The sequence below is a fragment of the Pelophylax lessonae genome (genome assembly GCF_965119305.1).
Source record: "Pelophylax lessonae genome assembly, chromosome: 4".
Lineage (NCBI taxonomy): Eukaryota > Metazoa > Chordata > Amphibia > Anura > Ranidae > Pelophylax > Pelophylax lessonae.
Window position 1 is genome coordinate 320,911,785 of NC_138771.1, and position 21,631 is coordinate 320,933,415.

At 41.6% G+C, this 21,631-nt stretch overlaps 1 protein-coding gene across 3 annotated transcripts in view; it reads left to right on the forward strand.

The window, feature by feature from the left end:
- HRH2 (histamine receptor H2) overlaps positions 1 to 20,421 on the forward strand; it is an 84,390-nt gene extending 63,969 nt beyond the window's left edge. The window contains exons 2-3 of one of the 3 annotated variants that reach the window (XM_082254097.1): positions 1,160 to 1,314; positions 19,488 to 19,612. In XM_082254097.1, the coding sequence (XP_082110223.1) occupies positions 1,160 to 1,298 (139 nt within the window). In that variant the 3' untranslated portion in view covers positions 1,299 to 1,314; positions 19,488 to 19,612. Of the gene's footprint in view, positions 1 to 1,154; positions 1,315 to 19,487 lie in introns of those variants that run through there. The other 2 variants (XM_082254096.1, XM_082254098.1) reach the window with 2 other exon arrangements.
- Positions 20,422 to 21,631: the final 1,210 nt, after the last annotated feature.

Below are 21,631 nucleotides of genomic sequence, written 5' to 3' on the forward strand. Positions count from 1 at the left end.
CAAAGTGACGTATATATACGAGCCAATAGCGGGCAAGCGCCCGCCGCCAGAGGCACGCTCCCGCCCCCGCTCGTTCCTGCACATCCCCGCGCGTGTGACCGGTGGACCCGATGTCCGCCGGTCACTTGCGATCGTCCGCTGCAGAGGGAGAAAGGCAGGCGGCTGATGTAAACAAAGCCGCCTGTCATTCTCCCTGGTGTAACTGCAGAGACTATATGATCCTGCTATGTAGGATCGTATGTCTCTGTGGTTACATGATAAGCCACACCCCTTTACAGTTAGAAGCATGCCCCTAGGGACACATTTAACCCCTGCATCTCCAATAAAGTTAACCCCATTCCCTGCCAGTGTAATTTTTACAGTAACAGTGCATATGAAGAGCACTGATTACTGTAGTAATGTCACTGGTACCCCCAAAAGTGTCAAAAATGTCAGTCAAGGGTCCGATCTGTCCGCCGCAATGTCGCAGTCCCGCAAAAAAAAAAAAAACGCAGATCGCCGCCATTACTCGTTAAAAAAAAAAAACAATAAAAATGACAAAAATCTTTCCCTTAGTTAGTAAACACAATAACTTTTGCGCAAACCAATCAAAATACACTTATTGCGATTTTACCAAACATATGTAGCAGAAAACAAATTGGCCTAAAATGTTAAAACATTTTGATTTTTACATTTTTGGGGGGGGGGGGGAATTTCATATAAAAAAGTGCGAAAAATATTGTTATTTTTTTCAAAATTGTCGCTATTTTTTTGTTTATATCGCAAAAAGTAAAAATTGCACAGGTGATCAAATACCACCAAAAGAAAGCCCTGTTTGTGGGGAAAAAAAGGACATCAATTTAATTTGGGTACATCATCGCACGACCGCGCAATTGTCCATTAAAGTCACACAGTGCCGAATCGCAAAAAATACCCCCTGGTCTTTGAGCAGCCAAATCCTCCGGGGCTTAAGTGGTTAAAGACTTTGGGTAACTTTGGTAAAATCTACCCCGCATCCAAAGGTGTGTGTGTGGGACAATGATTTTAGTGTTAAGCAATAAGCAACGTATTTTTAAAGTTAACACCTTGATATGTAAGGCATGTGCCGCAATAATTATAGAGTCAAACATAATTTCCTCTGATACTCTATTTTCTTATAATTTAACCCTTTCCAGCTCAGGACCCTAGGTAACTCGCCATTCATGATTTGTAACCGGGCACAAGACCAGCCATCATTTCCTATCACTTCAGAGTGCTCCATGCAGAGTCCAGCAGGACCAGTGGACCAGGTCAGATACTCCTGGAGACAAGGAAATTAGTGTCAAGAGCATAAGGGTGAGTGCAGAGCTTAAAGTATTTCTTGCTTAAACCGTTGAGCCTGGAAAGGGTTAAATTTTACTTACACGCCTTTTACTGTCAATTTTCAGAATGTATATGACAAAATAAAATGTACATTTGTCAGGATCTACATGAAAGTACAGCACTGACAGGCCAACCTAACCATTGAGGACATTTCATTGATGGATGTGAGCCGATCAGGCATCATCATAGAACAGACACTTTGGCCAATTGTAACAATCAATCATTGCTTTTGTTGTATTCCAAAAATTGGGTGACATTTTTTATTTCCCAAATGTGAATCTTATTTACTTGTTTCATTATCAGAATAATTTGAGCACTACAGGGATACATTTGTAGCACTTTCCCTAAATTGTCTAACACTAAGAGCTGTTCATGTCAGGAAATGTCAATTTTGAATGTTTTGAGCACAACTACTTCTTGTACTAAGCTTAATCGAACACACAAAAAAAATAAAAACAGTAATTGGTCATTTAAATAGTAGCAAAAATCAAAAAGTGGCTGATTTATGTGCCTAAGAAATACATTTCTCTCAATTGGAAAAATACAATAGAGTCCTAACAGGCAATTTGTTGTCAGATTGTACCTGCTACCTAATCTGTGAAAACGTTCAGACTTTAAAAATCAATTTCTTTGTTGAGATATTCATCTTCTACTGTGAGATAGGGTTGGAGCTTTTGTATTACATTACATTCCAGAAAGATTGTAGAGATGTATTAACAGATATGATAAAAAGTATCACATCACTTAGAGTACATGCATTAAAAGAGTGAAATGAATGATATTACGTGTATGTAAACCCATTATAGACAGTTCCAGCTTATGAAAAGGAAATAGCCCCATTCAAGAAATGGTCTGTAGATAGCATTCTTACAATATGGTTAAAAAAAGCTTTTCTGAGCCATCATATACCATGGTTAAGTTATATTCTATACATACTTTGCCTTGCACTGGGTGATCCTTGGTGGAGCTTACAATGGTTCTTAAGCCTAAACATTTTTTAACTTAATGCATTCCTCCCTCTCATTAAGGTAAGAAAATCCTCAGCAACCCCCCTCCCCCCTTTTTACTTCCCTGAGTCCTCATTCGATACAGCACTGTGCACATCTTCAGCTCATCTCTCCCCTCACTTCCAGGTCTCACTGGCTTTGCTGCTTTACCAGGAGTGATTGGCGTCCGCTGCTGTCAATCAAAGCCAGTGATAAGGGGTTGGGCAGCGGGGAGTCCCGCTATCTGTGTCAAACCAATGGACGCAAATCAGTTTCCTGTGGGGGCCTCTGGCACTACCTGCAGATAGCACTGCAGGACGTTTCTAACTTTCCTCTTGGCGGCACAGAGCTTTTGTAATAAATTTACCCAAAAAAAGTATTTATCAATGAAAAGTTGTATATCTTTCATGTTGAAGTAATTCTTCGTTATGTTAAATGATGGCTTTTATAAGAATATAAATATGATAGACAAGCTTCCTAGAGGAACTGCTATCAATCACTCTGCTGGAGCCAACCCATAAACCAACGAAAAGCTAGCTGGGGAGAAAGAAAGAAACACAAGGTTTCCTCTACTGGAGGAAACTGGAGCATTTCCAGACCATGTGTCAACACAGAAGAATCAAGAGAAGCAGAAAAGCGTTGCCACTGTCAATAAGAAAATACAGAGAACTGACAGGATAAATCTACATAAGAAACTATTTTAGAAAGGAATGTTAGGAATACAGTCAGGGAAATTAATTTTAGAGCCAATGCAAAAAAAAAAAAAAAAAAGAGAAAACTAATTTTACTGGCACTTTAAAAGTTCAGTTACTATCAGCTGCATTTAGGAGCCCAACAGACGAAGTCCTCCCATTGGAGTTTTTCCCTAAAGCTGAAAGGGGTTGTAAATTCAGAAGTTTTTTTTTTTTATCTTAATGCATTTTATGCATTAGGATAAAAAGAAAACCTTTTGTGTGTAGCAGCCTCCCCAGCACCCCCTAATACATACCTGATCCCCAACTCTTTCCAGCGATGTCCACGAGTCCCTCAGCTGTCCGGGACTCTCCCTACTGAGCAGCACAGCGTGGCTGTCAATCAAAGTCAGTTAGCTAATCAGAGAAGAGAGGATTAAGACCGAAGCTCCATGTCTGAATGGACACATGGAGCTGCAGCTCAGATCGGGTGCCCCCATAGCAAGCTGCTTGCTGTGGTGGCACTTGAAAGGAGGGAGGAGCTAGGAGAAGCAATGAGGGACCCGAGAAGAGGAGGATCCAGGCTGCTCTGTGAAAGAGCAACTGCACAGAGGAGGTAAGTATAATATGTTTGTTATTAAAAAAAAAAAACGAGACTTTACAATCACTTGAACTCCAGGCAAGCAATTTAATACACAGATCAAACCAAGATTTGTATTTTTGTCCATTTATTCCTGAAATTTACACAACCCTGCAAGACAAAAGAACTATCCCAGAGGCCTAACTTTTCTCTACTACAGTTAAAGTGTTCCTGCCATCAAAAAAGCAGTAAGGTAGAATATATATTGTTTTTGGAGGGGGAGTCTCTTTTTGCTAAAAAAAACAAAAAACTTTTGGGTGCCAAGAATGATGAATCTTCTTTCCCCATGTGCAAGAGTAGCATTGTCAGTGGCCATAATAAGCAATGTGTGCCCCATAAGAAGCGCTTTGAAGGAGACAGCAGCAGGGGAATGGATTGGTGTCTATGAATCTGGACCTGTCATCCATAGTTGAGAGTATACTAACAGGTAAGAGTGCCACAATTTGCAAGTATGCAGATTTGTAAATTATAGCAAGGGCCCACCCATACCCAGAGGATTTTAGTTGTACAATTATTTTGTGCCTGCCCTTAGCCTGTGATTGGACAGTGAAGGAGATGCAACACACTGATGATTTCATCGATATGCTTCTAAAAATACACCTGTTTTCAGACCAACAATTTCAACAACAATCTTATCGTAGGATATATGTACATTTAATTTATTTTAGGCACCTTATTTTAATGTTAAAGCCTCCTTTCTGTAAATATCGAAAAAGCCTTAAGACAGCTGTTGGGTGCTGCCAACATAGATGTAATGTCTGCAGCCCCAGCAGACTCAGAGCTGTTAGTCAGATAACTATCTACAGGGATTTTTTTCTGCAGATACATGGCAGAACTCCTTTCTGCAACCTTCAGCACTGGCCCTGTGCACACCAATATCTACTGACTCTATTAAGCACGGACGCGAGGCTTCTGTGTTTGAAATTACAGCACATTTCTGCTGTTGGCTCCCAAAGACCCTCCCTGCTGTTGTACTCACTGTGGGACATGGAGGGAATAGCCTACCAGGCAGGCACCATGTGTTTATGGACAGGGCATCTCATGCTACAGCCTGGTGCATTGATGATGACATCTAAACTGGATTATTGGGTTGGTCTATGGGGGAGTCGAAGCTGTAAATGAGATCCTATTGCTGCAGGTACTTTGAAGCTGGGTGGGCTGCTGACAATGTTCTTGCAGAGGTAGCTACCCAGGTGAGGGAAAGGGTGATGCAAAGGTGATCTGCAAGTCTTGAAATGTTAAGTTGACAGGGTGAAAAGGTGAGTTGTTGAGAGGGTGCAGAAGTGAGGTGCTGAGCTGCAGACAGTGGGTTCAGAGGTGATCTTTAGACAGGGGGTGTAGAGGTGAGCATTGTACTTGGAGTGCAGAGGTGAGCTTTGGAGGGGGGCGTAGAGGTGAGCTTCAGACTGGGTGATACAGTTGTGAGCTTCGGACTGGGGGGTGCAGAGGTGAGCTTTGGACGGGAGGTTTAGTGGTAGCTGTGGGCGGCGGGTGCAGAGGGAGCTTCACACTGGGAGGTGCAGAGGTGAGTTTGGGACTGGAGGGTGAGGAGGGGAGATTCAGACTGGGGGTGCTGAGGTGAGCTTTGGATGGGAAATTTAGTGGTGAGCTGTGAACAGTGGGTGCAGAGAGAGCTGCGGTCTGGGGCTATAGAGTTGAGTTGCGGATGGGGGGGTGTTGAGGTGAGCCTCGGACGGGGGGGGTAGAGATGAGTTTTGGATGGGGGTGCAGAGGTGAGCTATGGACAGGAGGTTTAGCGATGAGCTGTGGACAGTCTGTGCAGAGGTGAGCTACAGACAGGGAGTGTGGAGGTAAATTTCAGACTGGGGGTGCAGAGGTGATAAAGGATTTAGTGGTGAACTGTGGGCAGGGGTTCAGAGGTGAGCTGCGGAGAGTTGTGGATGGAGGTGCAGAGGTGAGTTATTGACAGAAAGTGTAGAGATGAGCTGTGGATTGGGAGGCAAGAGTGAGCTGTGGATTATGGGGTTCAGAGGTGAGCTCTGGGCAGTAGTTTAGAGGTGAACTTTGTGAGCTTTGGATAAGGATGCAGAGGTAATTTGTGAACAGTGGGGTGCAGAGGTGAACTGTGAACAGAAGGTGCACATGTGAGCTTTGGATTTAGGGGTGCAGATATGAGCTTTGGATGGTGGGGCACAGAAGTGGACTTTTTACTTGGTGGGAGGAGACAGCACAACATACAGGGCTCATTGGTCAAGAGTATGTATTGCAGCCTAACAATTTTTTATGGGGGTTTGAAGGGAGGTCAGTTTTGGTATTCACACCTGAACCTGAACCCACATAGCGCATTTCTTAAACCTGCATTCTATATGTTATGCAATCCTGGTTTTATTTAACAATACCCTTTAAGACCCTCCCACAGTGCAATTTGGCCACAGCCACTCTATGATGTAGAGGCAGAATAGCTGCTGTCCCCCGTGAGGGGGGCAGGCTGGGGGTTGGCAGAGTTAGGGGGGTTGCACCTATTCTCTGAGAAAAAATCCTGACTCTCTATGTTATTACCCTTTGCTTCTCTTACTAGGTAAAAGGTTATGTAGGGAGATGAGGAGAGAGGCAGAGGAGCTAAGTCAGCATAAATGGCAATGAAATGCTTCCAGAGGGCTATGATGTTTAAAGAGGGAGAGGGCTGAGCTTGGTAATTGACTCTACTTAAATAGTCAAATTTGCTGACACATTCAAAGGCAAATAGCAAGTGAGTAAAATGTTCATGGAAAGGAAAAACTCTGCAAGTGAGAACTGCAAGTGAGCATTCAAAATATTTGATATTCTACATTTTACCTGCAATTTTATAAATTAATAATTTTTAAATAAACACATACTTGCACAAATTGTTGCTTTATTAATCTATAGCCAGGTACAGGGCTATGACAATATAGGGACAATATAGAAACCAAGACATTGCTCTGTTTTTATTTCCCTTCTCTGAGTTGTTTATACAGAGCTGCTAAATTCTCCTCTGGTCAGCAGGGGGAGAGCTAAGTAGATGCAAACCCATAGAATTCTATGTAAGACATCTGGAATCATGGGAGCTGTAGTTCAAGGTGGCAGCTCAAAATGGGCTCAAATGTAACTGGACAATGAATATTATCATACATAAAATGTTAATTTTTAAGATTTTGTTGAGAATTCTTTACTGGCAATGATTGCCTGACGTCTGGAACCCATGGACATTACCAACGACTGGGTTTCCTCCTTTCTGATGCTTTGCCAGGCTCTAACTTCAGCTGTCTTCAGTTGTTCTTTGGTTGTGGATCTTTCTGCCTTTAGTTTTTCCTTCAGCAAGTTAAATGCATGTTCAATTGGGTTGAGATCAGGTGATTGACTCGACCATTGCAGAACATTCCACTGCTTTTCCTTCAAAAGCTCCTGGGTTGCTTTTGCAGCGTGTTTTGGATCATTGTCCCTCTGTACTGCGAAGCGCCGCCCCATCAACTTTGCTGCATTTTCCTAAATCTGGGCTGACAGTATATCTCTAAACACTGCGGAAGTCATTGCCTGCTTCTGTCTTCTGTCACACCAATGACCCAGTGCCACTGGAAGCCATGCATGCCCATACCATTACACCGCCTCCACCATGTTTTACAGATGACGTTGTGTGCTTTGCATCATGAGCTGTTCCAAGCCTTCTCCACAGTTTTTTCCTCCCATCATTCTGGTAGAGATTAATCTTAGTTTCATCCATCTAAAGAATGCTTTTCCAGAACTGGTCTTGCTTTTTTAGATGTTTTTAGGCAAAGTCTAATCTGGCTTTTTTATTCTTCAGGCTTATGAATGGTTTGCACCTTGTGGTAAACCCTCTTTATTTGTTCTCGTGAAGTCTTCTCTTGATTGTAGAGTTAGACAATGATATGCCCACCTACCGGAGAGTGTCCTTTACTTGTCTGGATGTTGTGAATGGGTTTTTCTTTACTATAGCTGCGATCATCCAGCACTGTTGTCTTTCGTGGACATCCAGACCATTTTACGTTGCTGAGCAAACCAGTGTGTTCTTCCTTCCCTAGAATGTACCAAAATGTTCATTTGGCCACTCCTAATGTTGCTGCTATCTCTCTGATGGATTTGTTTTGTTTTTGAAGCCTTACAATGGCCTGTTTCACTTTCATGGACAGCTCCTTTGAACGCATGATGTAGATTCACAGCAAACGCAAATACCACACTTAGAATCAACTCGAGACCTTTTACCTGCTTAATTGATGAAGAAATAATGAAAGAGTGGCCCATCCCAGACCATGAAACAGCTTTTGATTCAATTGTCCAATTACTTTTGGCCCCTTGAAAAAGGGGGTGGGGGGTTGCTTTTCTTAGGAGCTGTAATTCCTAAACTCTTCCTCTGGTTTGGATGTACATACCCTCAATTTAAACCTGAGAGTGTGCACTTTCTGCCGATATCCATTATATAACTATAGCTTAAATATGTTTTGGTAAATACCTGAAAAAATATAAAGTTGTGCCTATATATATAATATATTATATATATATATATATATATATATATATATATATATATATATATATATGGACCTAACTATAAGTTTAGCTTAAATCACCTCACTCATAGCCCCCTTGAGAGCCATAATAAGTTAATGTACATTTGACATCCTTACGACTACTAAACTTGTGACTTAAATAAACACTATTGTGTAATGTAGAGTGCACTTCCATAATTGATAGCTGCAATGTCACCTTCATTGTGTTGTACATGCAAAGAACTGATAAGAAGGTGCCAGACTCAGCTGTATCCTGGAGTCACTAAGACTGGTGCCATACCTTAACTGCTTATTTAGGTACTTTTTTCCATTGTCCTATTTATACAGGATAGGGAGGGCTTATTCTAATTAGAGGTCATGCAAAAAAAATAAAATAAACAACTCTTGATTTCATGTGTAAAAGACACCAAAATGAAACCTGCTACAAACAGCCTGCTTCAAAGCAAAAATGATCTGTCTTCGAAAAGAATGCTAATTACAGAGCTCTGAAACTTAACTATTTAGTTCACTACGATTGGTGGAACTTCTCCAGAAAGAGCACTCTGTCTGAAAGTCAAAAAAAATGAAGAATATGGCTACAACCATAGGAGGCCTAAAGGTGGGCTACATAAAAAAAAAAAAAAAAGAGTTATCACATGACCTCTGATCTCTCGGTTCTTGGTTGCTCCAAGCAGTGAGCTTTGCCTCTCAGTCACTGCTCTCTGCTCTACTCCTCCAGTGCTTACTGACACATTCTTGTCGGGATCCTTCTAGAGCCTGGAGCGGCTCTGTCATGTCAGCTGATTTTGGGACACAATAGAGCACAAATAAGTGAACTCCTTTAACCCTAAAGAAAAATATTGGCTAAAAAAAGCTTTGGCCATTCTTCTCTTTTAAAATGGAACTAAACCCTTCTATCCTTTATGGCCAAGGAAGCTGCCAGATTAGCCTATGTTTGATCCCTAGTTGTCATGGTGCCGCAAATATAATCAGTTAGGAAAATAGCCATTTGATAGTCTGTTGAGAGCACAAGCAACTGTAACAAAAAAACAAAACAAAACGATTTGTGTAGTTCCACTTTAGGGGAATGATATGTCAGAACAGGGACTATGCCTGAAGAGATGAAACATCCTAGTATCCAGAATAGCCAAGTGGGACTCTCCTTAGCAGCTTTACAGTTCTGTCCAGCACACCGCACACTACCACCCCTCCAGCGGAAACCATCCTCCAGTGCTACAGGCACCAAGCCTGATCATATTGTGAAATCACCAGTTGTTGCATTGTTGTATCTCATATCAGTGCCTACAAGAATTATCATCATTCATTACTGCTAACCTTTATACAGTATACAATATACCAAATAAATACTATCACAGTCTGTGTGTGGTCTCTTCCTGACTGGGTACCTTGGGCCTGAAGCTCACCTACAGATATTTAAAAGATAAGTTCACTTTAAAAAAAAAAAAGCAAATTTTTTTGCAGGTAAAAAAAATGTGTGTTTTTAATTTTTTGTTGCAGGAGCCTCATGTTTGTGCTATGGCTCGGTTTCATCACTTCACAGCCCCTCCCCTTTACATTACAGTTTCTCCTTTTACATCAGCGTCATCAGTCCTTCCCTTTACATCACAGCCCCCCTTTACACCACAGTTACCCCTTTTACATTTCAGAACCCCCTCTTTACATCACAGGACCCATCTTTACAATACAGCCCGCATTTACATTACAGTGTCCCTCTTTACATCACAGCACCCCTCTTTACAATACAGCACCCCCTTTACATCAGAGCACCGCCTTTACAATACAGCCCTTCTTTACAATACAGGCCCTTTACATTACAATGCCTGCTTTAAATCACAGCCCCCCATTTCATCCAAGCCTTCCCCATTTTACATCACAGCCCCCTTTACATCACAGCACCTTCTTTACTTAACCACTTGCCGACCGCCGCACGACTATCTACGTCGGCGGTCAGCCCCTCACAGGCAAACTAACGTAGGGCTACGTTGTTTGCTTGTGAGGGTCTAGGGAGCGAGCGCGCGCCCCCCGGGGCGCGCTCCCGCTCCCGCGTGGTCACGGACCCCCCCGCGCGTGTGACCAGCGGACCCGATGTCCGCCGGTCACTCGGCGATCGGCGGGGGAGAGGGAGAATGTCAGGCAGCTTGTGTAAACAAACTGCCTGTCATTCTCCTCGCTGCAAAGACACTGATAAAACGGATCTGGTATGTAGATCCGTTGATCAGTGTCCTTACAGCTAGAGCCACAGCCAATCACAGTAGAAACCACGCCCCTAGGGACACACACAGCCCCTCCCTTCCAAATAAAGTTAACCCCTTCACTACCAGTGTATTTTTACAGTAACAGTGCATATGTATAGCACTGATTACTGTAGAAATGTCACTGGTAACCCCAAAAGTGTCAAAAATGTCAGTCAAGGGTCCGATCTGTCCGCCGCAATGTCGCAGTACCGCAAAAAAAATCGCAGATCGCCGCCATTACGCGTTAAAAAAAAAAAACAACAAAAATGACAAAAATCTTTCCCTTTGTTAGTAAACGCGATAACTTTTGCGCAAACCAATCAAAATACGCTTTTTGCGATTTTTTTTACCAAACATAGGTAGCATAAAATAAATTGGCCGAAAATTTTTAAAAATTTTGATTTTTACATTTTTTTTTGGGGGAATTTCATATAAAAAAATGTGAAAAATATTGCTATTTTTGCAAAATTGACGCTCTTTTTTTGTTTATAGCGCGTGATCAAAAAATCGCACAGGTGATCAAATACCACCAAAAGAAAGCTCTGTTTGTGGGAAAAAAAGGACGTCAAATTCGTTTAGGTACAGCGTCGCACGACCGCGAAATTGTGCGTTAAATTCACGCAGTGCCGAATCGCAAAATACCCCCTGGTCGGAATGGGGGTAAAATCTTCCGGGGCTTAAGTGGTTAAGTGTCCTCTGTCCCCCTTCAAATCACAACACCCCACCTTACATCAGAGACCTCCACTCTTTAGATCAGCCCACCACCTTCCTTGCATCCCAGTCCCCTTCATAACCCCCATTCCATGCACCTCAGTCTCCTTTGCAGCTCCCCTTTACTTTGCATCTCATTCCCTTTCAGAGCCACTCTCCTTGTATCCCAGTCTCCTTCACAGCCCTCCTTCCTTGCATCCCAGTCCCCTTTACAGCCCATTTTTACTTGCACCCCAGTCCTCTTTATAGTGCCCCTTACTTGAATCTCAGTCCCCTTCACAGCCCTCCTTCCTTGCACTCCAGTCACCTTTACAGCCCTCTTTTACTAGCATCGCAGTCCCATTTATAGCCCCCCTCATTGTATCCCTGTCCCCTTCACAGCCTTCTTTTCTTGTAACTCAGTCCCTTTTACAGCTCCTCTTTACTTGCACTCCAGTCTACTTCACAGCCTCCCTTCCTTGCACCCCAGTCCACATCACAGCCCCTCTTCCTTGCACCCCAGTCCCCTTTACATCCCCACCTTACCTGCATCTCAGTCCTCTTTACAGCTCCCCTCCCCCTTACTTGCCCTAAGTCCCCTTCACAGCCTCTTCTTCTTGTATCCCCTCACAGCCTCCCTTACTTGCATCTCAATTCCCTTCACAACCCCCCACCCCTTTCCTTGTATCCCAGCCACCTTCACAGGCCCCCTTTCTATCACCCTAGTCCCCTTTACAGCTCCCTTTACTTACATCTTAGTCCCCCCCACTTTACTTACATCTCAGTCCCCCCCTTTACTTGCATCTCAGACACCCCTTACTTGCACCCCAATGCCCTTTACAAACCCCCTTCCTGGCACCCCAGTCCACTTTACAGACCCTTATTTTCATCTCAGTCCCCTTTATAGTCCCCCTCCTTGAATCCCAGTTCCCTTCACAGTCCCCCACTTCCTTGTATCCAAGTCCCCTTTTTTTTATTTACTGGTCCCTATCACAGCCCCCTTTCCTTCATTGCAATCCTCCTCCAACCTTTCCGATCCTACCTTACATAGCAGGTAGAAGGCAGAAGGCGAGGCATGTCCAGACAGAAGGCGGGACATGCTTTTTATGCATCCTAGCAAAAAAATTGCTGGCTTGGTAACTTGAAAAGCATGTCCCTGCCCTCTGTCTGGACAAGCCACGCCTTCTGCCTTCTACCTGTTATGGCTGAATGCTGTGACAACGGTAGCAGGAGAAGGAAGCTGCAGCCGGGAGGGATACCCAGGGTGTTGGGAGAGGATACCCAGGGTACCCAGGCAAATGATTGCCTTATAGTTTGTTTTTGGACCACGGTCCGCCATTTAGTGATGCCTGCCATAAAGCATTGCACCAGTGATCAGCAGTTAACTGATGCCATGCAGGTCTCCTGCACACTATCAATGTATCTGCAGGGGGTTATAAACCACCCTATCCAAAATGTAAAAAAAGGTTTGCCTATAGTTCTACTTTAAGGTAATAAAAAAGTCCCAGTAATTGTATCATCACTCCCCTATCCAAACACTTACTTGAGTCTTTTCTCAATCTACTGCTGTACTGAAATGCAGCCCTACTCTCTATTCTTTCTCTTCTCACAGGACACTAAAGCTGCAGCTGGAGCTGTTCGCTCCTGCTGCCATCAATCAAATCCTGTGAGGAGGGATCAGGGGGTGGGGCTGACCTGTACTCTGTGTGTCAGTGGACACACACAGATCAGCTTAAGGGCATGCCACATGAGCGCCCCCATCACAGCCAGTTTGCTTTGAGGGTACTAGCAAAAGAGGAGGAGTTGAGAGCACTGGCTGGGGACCCCAGAAGAGGAGGATCAGGGTTGCTCTGTGCAATACCACTGCACAGAGAAGGTACATATAACTTCTTTATTTTATTTTACAGAAACAACATTTTTATAACCACCTTAAAATTCCTGTTTTTATTTTATTTTTTTAAATGAGTAGAGTTAATTAGTTAAACAATAATCAGGCCATTGACAAAGTGTTTGTATGCTCAACACAAAAATAACCCACAATAGTCCATGAGCAGATGACTTGCTGATGAGTTTCCCTCTGTCAGGAAACAACACAATTGGAAGTTGTAACCAGCTAACATTTCTGAAATGACTTTGACAATTCCATGTCTCCCAACTTTTTGAGATGGGCATGAGGGACACCTATTAGCAAAAGTATGTAGACATAGGACACACCCTCTGCCACACATCCTTAAAGGAGAAGTATACAAAAAATGATTAGTTAAACCCACAAGTGCTTTTTTACCACTACTATTCCTTTATATAGGCTTTTGAACTTTACAAATTCGGCGATTTAGAAATTGGGTGAGAGTTTTAGCACTGGGAAACACTTTTAAAATATAAAAAGTGCATTTATATACATCAGACCAAAATAAGGGACAGATGAGGAGTAGAGAGGGACAGAGGGACATTGTTCAGGGACAGTCCCTCGAAATCAAGGACAGTTGGAAACTATACAATCCATTGCATTGATTTTACCATTAATATATCTCAACTATGAAGAGTAAAATGAAAAGCTTATGGTATTAGGAAACTAAAACTCATAAAAATCCAACTTGTACCTGAAATATGTGCTATCTAACAGTGGCATATTGATGATATAAGGGAAAATAGAACTAACACAATTTTCTCTGCAATGTTATTATCGGCATGGCCGGGAGCAGTGGCTGTGGGTAACCTGAATGTTTCCTCAGTATCAAAGCAGCTCAGTCCTGCTGCAGCATTGCATGTAATAACTATTGGCACAATGCTCAAAGATCAGATAAGCTGGATGAAAGAAATGTCTCTGAAATACAGCTCCTACAGTGTAAAAACTCTCAGCATAAATATACAGTAGCTTTTCAAGGAAAACCAATGCCATTTGTTTAGGTAGCTCAGCCTTAGTTATATATTGCATATTGCTGCTATATCTTTGTGGAGAATAACAACATTAACAGCCTGTAAGCAACAGGCAGGTTTCTTTAAAAATATGGCATTTCGATTTAAGAAAGGAACTGCACCACAAGTTCATTTTTTTTTTTATAACTTATATTGTTTTGTTTTAATTTAACAATATAGAAATAAACAAAATCAAATGTGTCATGTACAGATGTCAACTAGTGCAGACACAAATGTTGGAAAAATAAGAGGTGCCAGAGGCTTATAGGTATAAGAGGATGCAACCTCCTTGACTAATCATATAGGTTGCAAGATACATTAATTGAGTGTATGGCCCAAAGGTATCTAGAACAAAGATGGTTTCTCATGTGATACATATAACACTATTATAACACAAATATCAACAATATGCAAAACTGTGATGTGTCTACAGGTCAGGGGGGACTTGTGAGAGCAGGTTAGGATGAAAAAGAGGCTAGCTTAGTGGGTTATGAGCAGCAGTCTCTAGTAAATATGATGCATTGAGTGGAGTCCACAGGCGAGAGTTTGGGGGATCTAGGCCATGGTGGGTATAGGTATAGTGGAAGTGAGAAGTTGTCTCAGTGGCTATGAAGGGGTCAGATGAGTGGTGCTGATCTGGAATCCCTTAGCCAAGGGTTCCAGTGTTTGAAAAACTTTGGTAGAGTTAAATGGGATTTGGCAATTAGAAATTCCATCAAGCAGTGGTTGTTCAGGGTTGTAATGACCATTTGTAGTTTGGGAGGTTTAGGGTTATTGCAACAGTGTGCCAGGACTAATCTTGCTGCAATTAGAATATGGGTGATGATTGGGTGATGTTCAGTTGGCTAGGCAGAGAGTTTGAGTCCAAGGAGGGCTGTCTGTAGGGTCAGTGCTCTGTAGGTGTGGGATATTCCTTGTAGTAGGGCGGAGACCTGATCTCAGAAGAAGCATATGTGCTGGCAATGCCGCACTCTCTCCAGCAAAGCAGAGAAGCAGAAGGGTATATGCAAGTTAGTTTTCTTGGTATAAAATACCAGCAATGATAGATTTTCATTATTGATTCCCAGTGAGTGACATTCCTTGATAATCTGGCCTGTGTGAGGAGTGCCTGGTCCAGGATAGGAACATTGATGTGGAGGGTAGAGTCCCAGAAGGTCATATTTGGGGGTTCAGACTGCGTATGCGGGCGAGAGAGTATAGTGTAGATAAAGGATATTCTTCTAACTTTGGATTACATCGAGTTGTAGATGGATAATAATGTACGGGAGAGAGACAATATTTGTGGCTGGCAGTTTAGATAGTATGTAGTGGATGCAAAGGTAGAGGTAGAAGTCTTTGCTGGTTAACGATTATTTAGTAGGGAGTTTTTGATAAGTGATGATGAGTCCCTAAGGAGAGAAGAGGTTCCCCAGAGAGTGGATGCCAGCTGAGCTCCATTGTTGCAGTTGTTGTAAGTCTGGTGACAGTAGATGCAGAGATGGAAGTGAAAGCTAATGCAATGTTTGGACGGGGATGCCCCACGATTTCTGAAGGAGAGATTTCCAAGTAGTTATAGTAGTGTTGACTGTAGCTAAGAAAGATCATAATGTCATTTTTATATGCATTACATGCTGTAGCTAAAGGTAATGTTAAAGAGGTTTTCTAATGTTAGGCTGGCCATACAATAGTACATTTTCAAACAAACATTTGTATGAGGATTCCTAGGAACATTCTTATTAAAACATTCAATAACATGCTGTTTGAAAGTACTTAAAAAAACATTTGCTTTTAACATTTAATTTTGGAGTGAATAGACTTTCCTGAATTAAAACCACATTAGAAATTCAGATATTTTCATCCTACTCCTTTGAATTTTTCATGTCACTGCAGTCAAAACTGAACGTCGATTTGATCCTACTGATGATTAGAAAATCAAACGAATGTTAAAATGAAAATTTGCGTATAGCCAGCTAAAGGTTAAAAGTGGAGAATCAACAAATGTTACCCCTTTACACTGCTTACTGGTGGGGGACATCCTGAGAAACCCTGAGAACCAACTGCTCCAACAACAGCCCTGCCAAACAGCTCCAAGCCCACCATGGGTAATGGTGTTGCTGCCAATCAGAAATCATATTATTTTGTCATGATTACTTTAGGTTGTTAAAAACTTAAAAGATATGTGCTTTTTTTTCAGAGAAAGTACACTTGCCCAGCCTGCATAAGGTCTCCGAGTAAGGGTATCTAAATGGATTTTTAGTTTGGGTTATTTTGACACCGATGTACACATATTATAAATGTCCACAGTTGTTCAATCTGGCCTAGAGACTGCAAATGAGGGCTAACAAAAAGCAGAAAACCAGCATAAAAGGCAGCCACTGGATTGTTACATAAACTCTCAGCTAACTTCCACAGGTTAACAGAAGGGTCTTTGAGTCCTGATTCCCCCTCTAACAATCAGTCTGTCTAAGGCAACCTTTTTTTAACTAGGGTTCTGTGTAATCTTTGATTTCCTCTAGAGGTTTTTAGGGGTTCTCTGACCAGTAAGCAGTGGAGGATTAATATCCCACTTGATGGTGTGTAACCATTTCCAAGGCTAAACTCACTTGACAGAGCCGGTGGTGTGAGACCAATGGTCATCTAAATAGCAGGGCACCTTTATCACTTACCAGCAGTGTAAGGTGGTCTCTTTCCCAATGACAACCCCAATGTTGTAAAAGCACTGATTGTCAATGCAAGGAGCTATTCCTCCACTGAACACTGTAAGGTGACATTATACTTTTCACAGTCTACTTTTCTTTTCTCAACCATTTTTTTAACTGGTATTGCTGAAAATATTTGTGTAAAACTAAGTAGGCAGTGTAAACACGTCTCAAAGAGATACAACACATTATTTTTTTTTATTTATTGTTAAAGCGGAGTTCCACCTAAAACAAAAAAAAATACATAAAAATACCCCCGGGACAGTCAGGGCTAGTGCATTCCACAATGGATAGCCTCTGAACTGTCCCGGGTTGCACTTACCTTTTAGAAGAAATACTTACCTTGAAAATGTATTGTCCAGCGCCGCCATCTCAGGTGTGGGCAGCTGAAGCCAGCGCGATCCTCTTCTGCGTCCTCTTCCATCCTCTTTGGTCCCACGATACACTGCACCGGCCCCGCCGTCACTACCGGGGCTGCAGCGTCATCCCTGCACAGCTTCTGGGCATGCCCAGAAGCTGTTTATCAAGGTATGACGCGCCTGCACCGGAACTGACGTCGGAGCCGGTGCAGGCGCATTGATTCCTGGGAGCGATGACGTTCAGCTCCCAGGAATCATTGCAAGCCAGGAAGTGACGACTCGGCGTGGCCGCCGAGGGAGGAAGAGGAAGTAAGGTAAGTATATTATCTTCTAAAACAAGGTAAGTAAAAAAAAAAAAATTGCGATTATCCATTTGTTTTACAGGTGACCCGGAGCAAGAAGATGGACCGAAGGTATATTTTATGGTGGAACTCCACTTTAAATCTACAACTTACTGGTCACACTTATATATTTTGAGCAATATAATCATTTTTATAAGATGTATTGTGAGATCTGAAACTTGTTTTATGGGTATCTCTAATTTAAAAAAAAAGATTAACTAAGGGCTTTGCAATCTGTGTTAGTACAACTAAATGCAATACAAGTCCATTTATGCAAGTGGCTGCAGAGTCCATAAAAAGTAATTGTTTGCCAAAAGGTTACCTGGAAATTGTTCCCTATCTCATGGAGATGTGCAATTGAACTTTGCCATCAGCCTTGCATGTCCATACTCCCCATTTCAAAATCTGATGTTGGCAGACTTAGGGAGCACAAGAACATAATTTCCTTCCTGCTGCCTATACTGTATATCCCACAATTCCTTTTGGTATTTGGTTGAAAACCTCATGGCTAGGTATGGTTTAGTATGTGGGATTAGGTGGGCTAGACATGATCTACTGTTGATTGACAAGCATTGGGCAATGTTGACTGCAGTAAAAGCCAGACCAATGTGACATCACTTTTACACGCTGTAGCCCTAGTGAACACAGCTAACACAAAGAGTGACAGCGAGGATATTTGTCTAATTGAGCTGCAGCATCATCAACGTGATTGCAGGACATTAAGGCAAGGACTGACCATTGCACTCATCGAAGGTACTTTTTTTATGTTACAATGCAAATTTGTTAAAACGAACATCAATCAAAACCTGAACTTATCTGCATAATATTTTAGCCTCTTGGTACCCAAAGGTAAAACAAATCTTAATGCCTGAATGCCATTTTGCAACTTTGGCATCTGCTAGTAAAACTTTACATATCGTCACAACTACTTAATGTATCCAGGTGAATTATACATTTTTATTTGTAGGATACATTTGGGTCAGAAACGTAATTTCCTCTTGTATGATTTGCTTTATTTTCTTAGTCGTCTATACTAACATACAAATAAAAGTTCTCAGCAAATTAAATTTCTTTAAGGGTTATTTATTTCTAAAAGAATACAGACACTGCAACTTTCTTTGTTGGAATAGTGAAAGATTATAATAATAGGTGCAGACCCTTTCATTCAGGAGTCAGTCTTGCAAGGACATAGTGGAAGGAACATTTTTTCAGAACAGATAAAGGTAGAACTCTGCCAGTTAGTGGTGTCCTTCTAACACTTAGGTTTTTGTGTTGGAGTGATTTTCGTTTATGTAAATACAATAAAATCCCTGCACAAAACCCGCTTTATTTTTTGCAGTTAGAAGCTAATGTAATATACTAAATAAAAAATTGTCTTTGTGTACTATGTTGCTATTATTTTTTCTATTGCCCTCACTTTAAAGTTATTGTAAAGTCTTTTTTTTTAAAATAACAAACATGTTATACTTACCTCCTCTGTGCAGTTGGTTTTTCACAGGGCAGCCCAGATCCTCCTCTTCTCGGTTCCTCATTTCTGTTCCTGGCCCCTCCTTCCTGTTGAGTGCCCCCACAGCAAGCAGCTTGCTATGGGGGCACCCGAGCCAAGCTGCAACTCCATGTGTCCATTCAGACACGGAGCTGCAGTTCGGCCCTGCCCCCTCTCTCGAGTGAACATCGCTGGACAGAGATGGGTCTCAGGTAAGTATTAGGGGGGCTGATGGGGGCTGCTGCACACAGAAGGCTTTTTATCTTAATGCATAGACAGCATTAAGATAAAAAACCTTCTGACTTTACAACTCCTTTAAGTAGTACTACTGAAAGTGTGTGCATAGATAGAAAACCCTCATATGTGGGACTTTAAATGACAACAATGTTGTGTCACAATAAATTGAAGTTAATAGCAAAAAAAAATACAAAAATCTTTTTTGATATAACAAACTATACAAACATATTATACATAGCTAAGGTGGCTATTCCAATATTCCATATATTTTTTAATAGTTACAACATTTCCACCTAGAGATCACCAACCAGAAATGTCCAGATGGTGAACAGTATTGAAAGTGCATCCTCTTCATTTAGCATTCCATTAGCCCAATATTTATTTTTCAAATTTTCCTTGACAGGAATCGTCCCAGATGGTGCAGTGGATGTTTGGATTACATGACCTACAGAGCAAGGCTGTGGCTTTTTAAATACCTCCCAAAACAAAGCGTATGGACATCAATGTTGAATGTTGCTGTGGTTGAAGCTCCAAATGATGCACATGTACAGCGTACCCTATCAACACTGCCATTGCAGCTTCAGGACACTGCCATTAAGTAAAAGTCTTGCAGGAATTAAAGTAAATGATCTCTTGGTGAGCCAACAGAGATCAGGACCAAGTTCACAGACTACAACAACAGATGACTTCATGTATAAGCTGTATGTGCCAATGACACACTTCTAAAGCAAACCATAATTAGGCTCTGGGTTGTTGGGAAGATACTCTATAAAGATAATAACTAACTAAAAGATTATTTGTTCTAAGAAATACTTATCAGCACTGTGAATGGACTTCATCAACGATCATATATAAAACAAATGTCTTTGTTGTGGATTATCACAATCCAGCAGCAACTGTCAATGACTTGAATGTCACATACCATGAGTGTGGGTGTAAAAACACTTGTCAGATCTTTGAATGCTGGCCAATATTTCCATCTTCTATAAAGCTTAGACATGTTTAACTGTGTCATTGCTGGTTAATATTCATCAATTCACCTCCACCTTTATTCATTCTCTAAGATCTTGCAGATCACCAAAACAGTATTTTCAAAACAACATGTAACCTCTCATTGGAAATGTGATCAGTGTGTCAACACCTATTGTAACAGTATTTCACATGAGAGATGTGCGAGTGTTCTAGCTCTTGAAACAAATGTGTATGAGAAATTATTTTTGAAGTCATAGGCAGGACTATATTAATTTTTGTAAATGAGGTCTTGCTTGATGCCTTAAAATAAATTAAAAATGCTCACATGTGGTTTTAAAGTAAAGTCTCGTTCTATTCATATACTTAAAGCTATTAAAAGTTAACTTTTTTGTTTTTTCCTAAAGGGTCAGTCTACTCGAATACATTATTATAAATTTTGAAGAATAATATATCTTAACCACTTCTGGACCGCAAGGATTTGCCCCCTAATGACAAGGCCATTTTTTGCGATTCGGCACTGTGTTACTTTAACAAACAATTGCGCGGTCGTGCGATGATGTACCTAAATAAAATTGATGTCCTTTTTTTCCCCACAAACAGAGATTTCTTTTGGTGGTATTTGATCACCTCTGCGATTTTTATTTTTTGTGCTATAAACAAAAAAAAGCGACAATTCTGAAAAAAAAAAAAACAATATTTTTCACATTCTGCTATATAACATTCCCAAAAAAAAATTAAAAAATCAAATTGTTTTAACATTTTAGGCCAATTTGTTTTCTGCTAAATATTTATGGTAAAAGAAAATCGCAATAAGTATATTTTGATTAGTTTACGCAAAAGTTATTGCGTCTACTAACTACAGGAAAGATTTATGTCATTTTTATTGTTTTTTTTTTTTTTTACTAGTAATGGCGGCGATCTGCGATTTTTTGCGGGACTGCGACATTGTGGCGGACAGATCGGACCCCCAACTGACATTTTTGACACTTTTGGGAGGACCAGAGACATTACTACAGTAATCAGTGCTACAAATATGCACTGTTACTGTAATAATAACACTGGAAGGGAAGGGGTTAACACAGTGGGTGATCAAGGGGTTAAATGTAAGCCTAGGGGAGTGTTTCTAACTGTATGGGGGCTGGGCTTGTGAAATGATCACAGAGACATGTGATTCTATAAAGAAGGATTACAGGCGCTCCATAATCATTCCAGAGAGAAGAACTGTCAGCTGTATTTACAATAGCTGACCGTCCTTTTCTCTCAGTGAGGAGTGATCGCGGGTGCCTGGCAGCAATCGGGGCCACTGGCCCAGTGCATCGGAGTCCCCGCTGCCAAGTGGGGGTGGGAGCTTACCCCCTAGCTGCAGGCACGCGACCGATGTAGGGCTACGTTGGTTCACGCAGGAGGGCCAGTCTGCCACAGTATATCTGCGGCGGGGGGTCCTTAAGTGGTTAAGTGGCAAGACATTACTCTGTAGCTGAGCTGTCCATCATATCGAGTGCAACAATTTTAACATAGGAGTTTAATTCTCCATTCACACTAGTACGACTTGTCAGGCATCCCATAGTGTAGTAC